Source organism: Hyperolius riggenbachi, chromosome 6 (genome assembly GCF_040937935.1).
Source record: "Hyperolius riggenbachi isolate aHypRig1 chromosome 6, aHypRig1.pri, whole genome shotgun sequence".
Taxonomy (NCBI): domain Eukaryota; kingdom Metazoa; phylum Chordata; class Amphibia; order Anura; family Hyperoliidae; genus Hyperolius; species Hyperolius riggenbachi.
In genome coordinates, this window is record NC_090651.1 from 162895845 (window position 1) to 162906716 (window position 10872).

The 10872-nt window shown below is 44.3% G+C and overlaps 1 protein-coding gene across 5 annotated transcripts in view; it reads left to right on the forward strand.

The window, feature by feature from the left end:
- ODR4 (odr-4 GPCR localization factor homolog) overlaps positions 1-10319 on the forward strand; it is a 102060-nt gene extending 91741 nt beyond the window's left edge. For all 5 annotated transcript variants that reach the window (XM_068240158.1, XM_068240153.1, XM_068240155.1 and 2 more), the window contains exons 13-14: positions 5066-5164; positions 7778-10319. In XM_068240158.1, the coding sequence (XP_068096259.1) occupies positions 5066-5164; positions 7778-7848 (170 nt within the window). In that variant the 3' untranslated portion in view covers positions 7849-10319. The remainder of the gene's footprint in view (positions 1-5065; positions 5165-7777) is intronic.
- Positions 10320-10872: the final 553 nt, after the last annotated feature.

Below are 10872 nucleotides of genomic sequence, written 5' to 3' on the forward strand. Positions count from 1 at the left end.
GCCTCCTGCATAGCTCCGGTCCCTGCCCCTGTCCCTTCCCTCCAATCAGCAGGGAGGGAAGGGATGCAGGCGGGGACTGGAGTTCTGCAGGAGGCGGGGAGAGCAGCAGACTGACACTATAGAGATAAACACAGCCAGCTCTGACAAGCTGTTTGTCAGCAGCGTGGCTGTGATTTATGAGGGATTGCAGAGTGCAGGGGGACCTTAGGGGGGTTTGGGATAGCAACAGAGGCTGGGCTGTATAGGCAGATCCAGCCTCTGTATGCAGATAATATTCTTCAAACCCACCTCGGGTTCTCTTTAAAAATCACACAAAAGTAAACATACCAGTGTGTTAGGGGACATCTCCTATTACCCTCTGTCACAATTTCGCCGCTCCCCGCCGCATTAAAAGTAGTCAAAAACAGTTTTAAAAAGTTTGTTTGTAAACAAACAAAATGGCCACCAAAACAGGAAGTAGGTTGATGTACAGTATGTCCACACATAGAAAATACATCCATACACAGGCAGGCTGTATACACCCTTCCTTTTGAATCTCAAGAAATCATTTGTGTGTATCTTTCCCCCTGCATTTCACTGAAGAGTTACAAGCTGATTGTTTGTTTACTCTTGCAGACAGCTCTGCCCAGTTGTCTGTAATTCTGCAGTATGTGACTCATCAGTATGTGAACAGAGGATTTATCCAGCTTGTAAAAGATAAGAGAGCAGAGAGAAGCTGGCTAATGTAAATAACACACACACACAGGGGAGTGTGCATAGAGGGGGCATGCATAGCAGATCACACTGAAGAGTTGGCAGCCTTCCAGACACAGGATGACAAGTCCGACAGGGGAAAGATAAGCTGATTTATTACAGAGATGGTGATAGTATAAAGTGCTGCAGTAAGCCAGAGCACATTATAATAGGTTTAGGAACCTGTAGGATGGTAGAAAACACAATGACATGTTTGTTACAGAGTCACTTTAAACTTTTAGGGACTTATTTAGAATATACCATAGTATTACAAACCCTTTTCGACAAAACATTTCATCACAAATAGTAAAAAGACATATTCAATTTTCAAACTGAGATATTTAAGTTTTATTAAAAATGACTACTACTATTTTATGAAAAATGTATTCTTATTTTGAACAAGAGACGAAGAACACATTTCAAAAAAGGTTGGCATAGAGCATTAAAAAACTGCAAAAGTTATGTAATGCTTAAAAAAACTGATGGAACATCTCACAGTTAATTATGTTAATTTGCAACAGATCATTAACATCTCTGAGAAGTAAAACCCATCCACCCCCTCCCCAAGTGCTGTGTACTGTATTGAGAGGACAGAGTGAGTGTAATAAGCTGAGGCTGGGAGCACACTTGTCTGTCTGTTTTCAGCATGCGTTTTCTGCACACCATGGCCTCAATTCACAAAGCCGTGATAAATGCTATCACGGCTGTGATAAACTTAGCACGCGGGTTAGCGCGCGTACGGGTTTTTTGCGTGTAATAGTAAAGGTTTGTGCACATTAACTTTCCCCGTTCACGCTCTAACCCATATGTTAGTGCGTGAATGGGAAAATTCATGCGCGCAAACCTTTACTATTACGCGCGCAAACCTGTACGCGCGCTAACCCGCGTGCTAAGTTTATCACAGCCGTGATAGCATTTATCACGGCTTTGTGAATCGAGGCCCATGTGTCTGTAGGTGTGAAAACCTGCACATTTTATCACAGAAGCTAATGTAATTGATAGAGAAAATGTTCCCAGTGTTTCACTGCTGTCAGTTTTTATCTCCATGGGGAAAACACATTCAAACGTGCTCTAGCCAACTGAATAACATTGGTTCTCAGTTTTACTGACAAGTGTGCTCACAGCCTGAGGACAGGACAGCATAATGAGATCAGGAGCCAGGAGTATTTATTTATTTATTATTTATTTTATTATTTATTTATTGTATTTATAAAGCGCCAACATATTACGCAGCCCTGAAGCTGGGAGAGACACATGTGCCCCAGTGACTCTCTGTTGTCTGCATAGTGACTTGCTGTGAGTGTAGCAGCAGGTCTGTGTTCTTATGAGGACTCTGTCACTTGTGGAAGTCTTGCAGGATCAAGCTCCATCCTGACTGAAAACACCAACAGAGCCTGTGTATGCATGTGTAGTGGTACTGGTATGTAACCTTAAAGAGAACCCGAGGTGGGTTTAAAGAATATTATCTGCATACAGAGGCTGGATCTGCCTATACAGCCCAGCCTCTGTTGCTATGCCAAACCCCCCTAAGGTCCCCCTGCACTCTGCAATCCCTCATAAATCACAGCCACGCTGCTGACAAACAGCTTGTCAGAGCTGGCTGTGTTTATCTCTATAGTGTCAGTCTGCTGCTCTCCCCGCCTCCTGCAGAACTCCAGTCCCCGCCTGCATCCTTTCCCTCCCTGCTGATTGGAGGGAAGGGACGGGGCAGGGACCGGAGCAATGCAGGAGGCGGGGGAGCAGCTGAGACTGACACTACAGATGTAAACACAGCCTCACAGCACAGCTGTGATTTATGAGGGATTGCAGAGTGCAGGGGGACCTTAGTGGGGTTTGGGATAGCAAAAGAGGCTGGGCTGTATAGGCAGATCCAGCCTCTGTATGCAGATAACATTCTTTAAACACACCTCGGGTTCTCTTTAAGGAAAACCTGAACTCAAAAATGTACTTTAATATTAGATAATGGTACTCCCAGCAGTTTACTTAAGGACTTACTACACTCAGTGAGTTGCCATAGTCATAGTCTACTGTCCTACTCCATCGAAAGTTTTGCAGGGTGGCCCAGTGATTTCTAGTTATGCCCCATAAACCAGGCTACCTATACTGGGGACATCTACACCAGGCTACCTATACTGGGGGCACCTATACCTGGCTACCTAGCCTGGCCGACCTTGGACACCTACACCAGGCTACCTATACTGGGGGTACCTATACCTGGCTACCTAGCCTGGTCGGCCTTTCCAATTTCTTTGTTTGGGGTTTGTTTGTTTTTTAAGGGGTATGGGCTCATCCAAACATTTGCAGTGATTTCTAGTTACGCCCCTGATGAAATTCGCAAGCATTCAGAATCAGATCTCAAAACAATGATAGGGGAAAACAGCCGGAATGGTTTCTAACTTGAAGTTAAAACTTTTGTAATCATGTCAGATATTTAAAAAAGAAAAAAAAAAAGTATGTGCAAGATGACATGTTTATGTTTAAGGTTAGGTTCACAGTGGTCAGTTGCATAACTCACACGTTATAATGACTGTGAATGGCAGAGGAGACTGGACATACAGGATCTTCTCAAAAAATTAGCATACTGTAATAAAGTTCATTATTTTTTGTAATGTACTGATAAACATTAGACTTTCATATATTTTAGATTGAAATACACACAACTGAAGTAGTTCAAGCCTTTTATTGTTTTAATATTGATGATTTTGGCATACAGCTCATGAAATCCCAAAATTCCTATCTCAAAAAATTAGCATATTTCATCCGACCAATAAAAGAAAAGTGTTTTTAAAACAAAAAAAGTCAACCTTCAAATAATTATGTTCAGTTATGCACTCAATACTTGGTCGGGAATCCTTTTGCAGAAATGACTGCTTCAATGCGGCGTGGCATGGAGGCAATCAGCCTGTGGCACTGATCAGGTGTTATGGAGGCCCAGGATGCTTCGATAGCAGCCTTAAGCTCATCCAGAGTGTTGGGTCTTGCGTCTCTAAACTTTCTCTTCACAATATCCCACAGATTCTCTATGGGGTTCAGGTCAGGAGAGTTGGCAGGCCAATTGAGCACAGTAATACCATGGTCAGTAAACCATTTACCAGTGGTTTTGGCACTGTGAGCAGGTGCCAGGTCATGCTGAAAAATGAAATCTTCATCTCCATAAAGCTTTTCAGCAGATGGAAGCATGAAGTGCTCCAAAATCTCCTGATAGCTAGCTGCATTGACCCTGCCCTTGATAAAACACATTGGACCAACACCAGCAGCTGACATGGCACCTCAGACCATCACTGACTGTGGGTACTTGACACTGGACTTCAGGCATTTTGGCATTTCCCTCTCCCCAGTCTTCCTCCAGACTCCTTGATTTCCGAATGACATGTAAAAGTTGCTTTCATCCGAAAAAAGTACTTTGGACCACTGAGCAACAGTCCAGCGCTGCTTCTCTGTAGCCCAGGTCAGATGCTTCTGCCGCTGTTTCTGGTTCAAAAGTGGGTTCATGCTTCCATCTGCTGAAAAGCTTTATGGAGATGAAGATTTCATTTTTTAGCATGACCTGGCACCTGCTCACAGTGCCAAAACCACTGGTAAATGGTTTACTGGCCATGGTATTACTGTGCTCAATTGGCCTGCCAACTCTCCTGACCTGAACCCCATAGAGAATCTGTGGGATATTGTGAAGAGAAAGTTGAGAGACGCAAGACCCAACCCTCTGGATGAGCTTAAGGCCGCTATCGAAGCATCCTGGGCCTCCATAACACCTGATCAGTGCCACAGGCTGATTGCCTCCATGCCACGCCGCATTGAAGCAGTCATTTCTGCAAAAGGATTCCCGGCCAAGTATTGAGTGCATAACTGAACATAATTATTTGAAGGTTGACTTTTTTTGTTTTAAAAACACTTTTCTGTTATTGGTCGGATGAAATATGCTAATTTTTTGAGATAGGAATTTGGGGTTTTCATGAGCTGTAAGCCAAAATCATCAATATTAAAACAAAAAAAGGCTTGAACTACTTCAGTTGTGTGTATTTCAATCTAAAATATATGAAAGTCTAATGTTTATCAGTACATTACAAATAATAATGAACTTTATCACAGTATGCTAATTTTTTGAGAAGATCCTGTAGACTATAATACAAAGCATGCATGCAGTGAGTTAGAATAATGCAATCTGTTGCAACACAGTACTGTGAACTGCCCCGTAGAATTGTATGGACAGTGAGCTGACATGCAGAAATATTCTGCAACGCGGCTGAGCACTGTGAACTAGCCCTATCTGACATATTTTGAAATTGTATTTTTAATGAAGGTGGCAATAACTTTCTTTTTTTTATAATTATAGAAAAAGAACAACAAGCTTGTGAATCACATTATCTATCAAGTGGTGAAACCTGTGCAGTGAAAAAGGAGATTTCGTCCTCACATTTGCATCATAGTGCTGGTGGGTGTTAAGCATTTAACAGGTCAGCCCTCCTACAGCTGGTATTTCAGTTTCTTGTAGCTCCAGGGCTCTGCAGATGTAATCTCTAATCCTGAAGTGTAGGATTTACATGTCTGCCATGGTCATATTATGGAGAATGCAGTTGCACAACAGGAACCAAGGTGACAAGGAAGAGTATCATGCACCTTAGTAGATAGCACTCTGTAGAGGGAAAAACCCCTCAGTGGTGAAGTGGTTTAAGGTGGCCATACACTGGTCGATGTGCCATTAGATCGACCAGCTGACAGATCCCTATCTGATCGAATCTGATCAGATAGGGATCGTATGGCTGCCTTTACTGCAAACAGATTGTGAATCGATTTCAGCCTGAAACCGATCACAATCTGTTCAGCTGCTCCTGCCGCCTGTCCCCCCCCCCCCCGTATACATTACCTGAGGCTGGCTCCCGGGCGTCTTCTCCGCACTGCACCGCACCGCTGTTCTTGCTCCATCCCGGCGCTTCCTGTGTTACTCCGTGACCAGGAAGTTCAAATAGAGCGCCCTCTATTTCAACTTCCTGGTCACCGGAGTGACACAGGAAGTATAAGCGTACACTGGGACATGCGGAAATGCGGTGCAGCGAGGAGAAGAGGACCCCGGAGCCAGCTTCAGGTAATGTATACATGCTCGGATCGGGCCCGAATCGTACGCCGCAAGCGACGCGCTCCTACCGCCGGGCGATCGAGGGTAATTTCCCGCACGGCGCGATCGACGGACCGATCCGATTTCGGGAGGAAATCGGATCGGCGGGTGCGTTTAGCGCAAGCGATTGGCAGCAGATCCGATCCCAGGATCGGATCTGCTGTCGAAACGGCCGTGAATCGAGCCAGTGTATGGCCTGCTTAAAGAATTGCCGCCAAATGCCATTTTTCAGTACCTGACAGCTGATTTCCCCTTGATAACAGCTCTATCTTGGTGGTTTTCCTCTGTTCAGATGGACGGAGCTAACTGCCATTTCTTTTTCTTTTTTCTGTCTCTCTCTCTCTCTCTCCCCACATACAGGCCAGCTGATTTTATGCTCTCCTCACACATTTCTGTTAGGGCCTGTTTCCACTACACGCAGATTGGATGCAGAATGGATGCAAAAAAACTGACTCCAATGAATGCCTATGGGCCTGTTTCCACTAAACGCGATTTTTCTGATGCAGATTTTCCCATAGGCATTAATTGGAGTCAGTTTTTCTGCATCCATTCTGCTTGTAGTAGAAACAGGCCCTTAGAGCTCCATGTGCATAAGATGAAAGTGGGGGCAGAGGAAAAGAGAAGAGGGAGAGAGACAGACAGCATAGATTGAAAGAGGGGGACAGAGGGAAAGAGAAGAGGGGAAAGGAGAGACAGCTTAAGATGGAAAAGGAGGGGGACAGAGGAACAGAGAGGGGGGAAAGAGACAGCATAAAATGATAGAGGGGGACAGAGGAACAGAAGGGGGAGGGAGGGAGAGACAGCATAGGATGAAAGAGGGGGCAGAGGGAAAGGGGGGGAGCATAAGAGGAAGGAGGGGCCAAAGGGAAAGAGAAAAGGAGGGAGAGAGACAGCATAAGATGGGAGAGGGGGACAGAGGAACAGAGAGAGAGAGACAGCACGGCACAGCACAGCAAGATGGAAGGGAGAGAGGGCACTAAAACACAACAGGTTACAGCCTAACCAGCTTTCACATAAACTTTTCCAATCAAAACAGCAGGGCACATTCTTGCTGTTATTACAATAGTAACTGGTCTGCACACAGAACAGGATGTGTTCATGTTCATCAGGCTGCCTGCATACCTTCTCTTCTGTCCGTGCATGCAGCCTATCTCCCAAGCAGAAGCTAAAGCCACTGTCAGTCCTCCTGGCTCCTGGGGCTGTGTTGAGCTCTTGTAGGGGGGGCGGGGCCACTACACAGACACTTCACACTCTACTGTGTCCACTCTTACTGTGACTCTGTCTGCCCCCTGGCTGGCTGGTTCGCTCGAGTATCTGTGCAGCCTGTGACGATGGGGGAGAGGTGGTCATACTGTCAGGGAGGCATAGGTTGGCTGGCCGCTGGCTCCTGAATTGACTGGTGGGGGGCGGAGTTAAAGGCTGGGCCACACGAGGTAAACAATTTACCCGTGTGGCTACTAAGATGCAGGGGCGTGGCTTTATAGGAAAAACCTGGTGGAAAAGAGCAGTATCTTTGCTCTATTGGCTGGGGAGAAGGAGAGGGCGTCTTCGGAGGTGGAGGCACTGCTGCTGAGCACATGGAGGCAGCGTGTTGAGCCCTCGAAGCAGAGTCGGGAGCTTAAATTAAAAAAAATCACAATCACGATAGCAGCAGCGGGAGGTCGCGCCTTTTCAACTTATGTCGCCCTAGGCAACCGCTTGTAGTGCCTGGTGGGTGAGGCGCCCCTGCTGAAAATGACACTTGGAGTCTTTTCTTTAAAACAAAATCCATGGAGAAATGTATGCCCTCCCTATTACGTAACTGACAGTGAATAGGGATATTACCACAGTATAAATTTGAAACTTCTTAAGATAAATTTTACACAATTTATTTAGGATAATTTATTGTTTTTTATGAATAGATCAAATAACATTTTTTTTCTTCCATTTCAGGGTTTGCAATTGCTGTGGTTGTCATTCTTCTAGCCATCCTAATATCTTTCATTTACTTGAAAGAAGAATGAAAGGACACATTGCTCCACCTCTGCATCATCCTTTAGCTTAGCCCTTAAAATTATTTTTGTATTCATATTATGTATATGACAAGACTGAAACTTCAACTTTTTGGCTAAAAAACGGGCAAATTAGATCATCTCTCTGGCGTATATTTCTGCCTCTTTTCTTGTTGAAGAGATGTCTCTTTCTGTCATGTCAGTGGTGGCAAGAAAGGAGAGATTGCAGCAGGGAAAACACTTTGTAGTAGAGGGGAAAAGGGTGACAAACCATAAGATTTTCATTTCTTTGTATGTCCCTGCTCTCTACAGGAGTTACATAAAGCAACAAAACTGCACTAGATGTCCCTTATTTCCTACACTTTTAACAATAAAAATAAAGGCAAAAATAAAACCAAAGAAAGATGGTCATAGATACTTGCAGTCAAAGGAAAGGCTGGGTAGCCTGTATAGCCAAAAACTTAAAAATACTATTTCATTAGATTCTATTACTATTATACTATTACATTTCATTCCAGGAGACAGACACTAAAATTGCACTTACATCTGTAACAGTCACTGGCAACACTGGATGTACTGCAAAGACACCCATTGTTGCAACCAGTGTTGTGTGGAGAATGGCTGGTGTTTAAGTGTGGATATGGAATTGGGATGCAACTATCTGTGCTCCAGACAGCTCCTTAGGCTACAGTAGTGGTCTGTGCAACACACTCATGGTACCCAGAGGCTGTTTCAGATGTGCAAACTAGTGATATTTCCCAAATTAATATATCCAGGATCTTGAACAGAGTTAAAGGGACCTGAACAGTAGCCTAAAATGAAATTTGGACTTACCTTCCTCCAGCCCCTCCCCCAGCCTGTGAGGTCCGCCGGCATCCTCTTCCTCCCTTCCGTGGTCCCGCTGGTGGCCCCGGTAATCCGAGAAGATGTTGCATGTGCGTGTCCCCGTCACGCACTTTGCGCGTCATCACGCTGCTCGCCGTAACCGTTCCTGCGGTTGTGCGTGCACAATTCTGTAAAGATTGAACCATGCATGTGCAGGACTCTTACGGCGACCGGCAGGATGACTTGGGGTTTACTAAACACGCACAATTCTTATCAGCTAAAACCTAACACCCTGGGAATACATAGGATGGGCTCAGAAGGTACTTCAACTTGTCATAGGCAATCTATTACAATGAGTTTGGGGATTAAAAGCATGATAAATTATATATAAATAACCCTGAATTAATATATTTAGTTAATTAAAAGCATAATGGAATATCTGAAAAACATTATTACACACTACTGAGTATATATAACAAATGTATATGTGTCAAGAGAGGTTCTTGGCAAACAGCATCTATCATAAAGGGGGGCATGCTGTAATATTGCTGAGAAACACTGACCTAAAACAGTAATTTTTCAGGTGACAGTGTAGAAACAAAGATTGCCAAGCAAGCTTCTGGTGAACTAGAAGTGGCTAAGTGGCTAAAAAGAAACAAAAAGCCCTCTTACTAAAATGCTATGCAAAACAGAAGCTTGCCTTCTTAAAACAGAAGGTATTTGCGATTATTCAGATTGGAGTGAGTATATGATGTCCCTCACAATGCATCTCTTCTGAATATGCAAATCATCCCTTTGTTGTCCCTATAAGTTAAACACACCTCCAGAACCACTGGAACACAATGATGTGTCAGTTAGTTAATTGTACAGAGCCACAGAAACTCAACATGCATATAGGTGAAACAGTAGCGCTAATTTATACTTAGCAGGCTTCCTCCAGCCCTATAAGCACCGTGGCTTCCCTCGCCATACTCTTCAGCCCCTCCTTTCTGGTGCTATGACTCCCGGTAATCCGATCAGTCGCCACCAGCCGAGGGCTTCTGCACATGCGCGGCTCGGCAGTGTGCATACCCCAGCTGCGTTCAGTCCCATGGAGCATTCTGCACCTGCGCAGTACTACTGCGCAGGAGCAAAACACTTTAGGGGACGGGAGCGTGACAAGGGGTGCGCGCGTGACCGAGCCACGCATGTGCAGAAGGCTGCAACTGCACGGATTACCGGGAGTAATAGTGGCTTAACACAGGGGCCGAGGAGGACAGCGAGGGAGGCCACGGTACTTATAGGGCTGGAGGAAGCCCCAGGTAAGTATAAATTAGCGCTAGTCTACCATCTCAGGGTCCCTTTAAGAAGGCAGACTTCAGTTTTTAGTGTAGAAACAATGACTGTACAGACCCACTGCTCATCTAAATGCTTCACAGCAATCAATAATGACATTGTCATGGAACAGCAGTACTGCTGCTATATTTTTACCTAAGACATTTACAATTGAATGTTTTAGGCAATGAAAATCTTGATGTGTACATTTATTTAGCTTTTGTGTACTGTCAGGTTTAGAGCAATTGCATCAGGATACAAAAACACATCTGTATTCATTACTTTCCTCTTATACAACCAAGTTCTCTTCTGAGAAATGTGACAAAATAAAAACATTAAACTTCTTAGCATGTGTCAATAATTTAAAGGAAACAAAACACATGCACCTAGCTCATTATCTTATAAACTTCAGTTTTAAAGTAAATCTGAGGTGACATTTTGTACAAAAGTTAGATACTTGAATTAGTAAAGGGATGCCTCTGGATAGTCCTGAGGCCCCCATCATCCTCAACCCATCCGTTCCAGCACTTGGACCCTATTAACATATTTAACAAGCTTTGTCAAATACCGTATGTTCCCATGGCCATGTTCCCGTCCATATACGAGCGCAGCCACACTGCACAGGCACAGCCTACGCAGTACTGTAGCACTTGTGCACATTGTTTTCCCCATGCACAAGTGGCTTTTTGTTACTGCTTAGGAACGATCCATACTTGCGACCTTGGTAAGTATCTAGCGCTTCTTTTTTGTTTTCTCACAAGATTGCTTTACATTTAAAGTGAACCTCCAGACTAAAAATCTACTCAGCAGCACTGAAAAGCCTTGGTGTTTCTTTAACAGTTTCACAGCATCAGAACTTTGTTTTTCTTACCCAAGCCTCATTTTTAGCTGCACAGA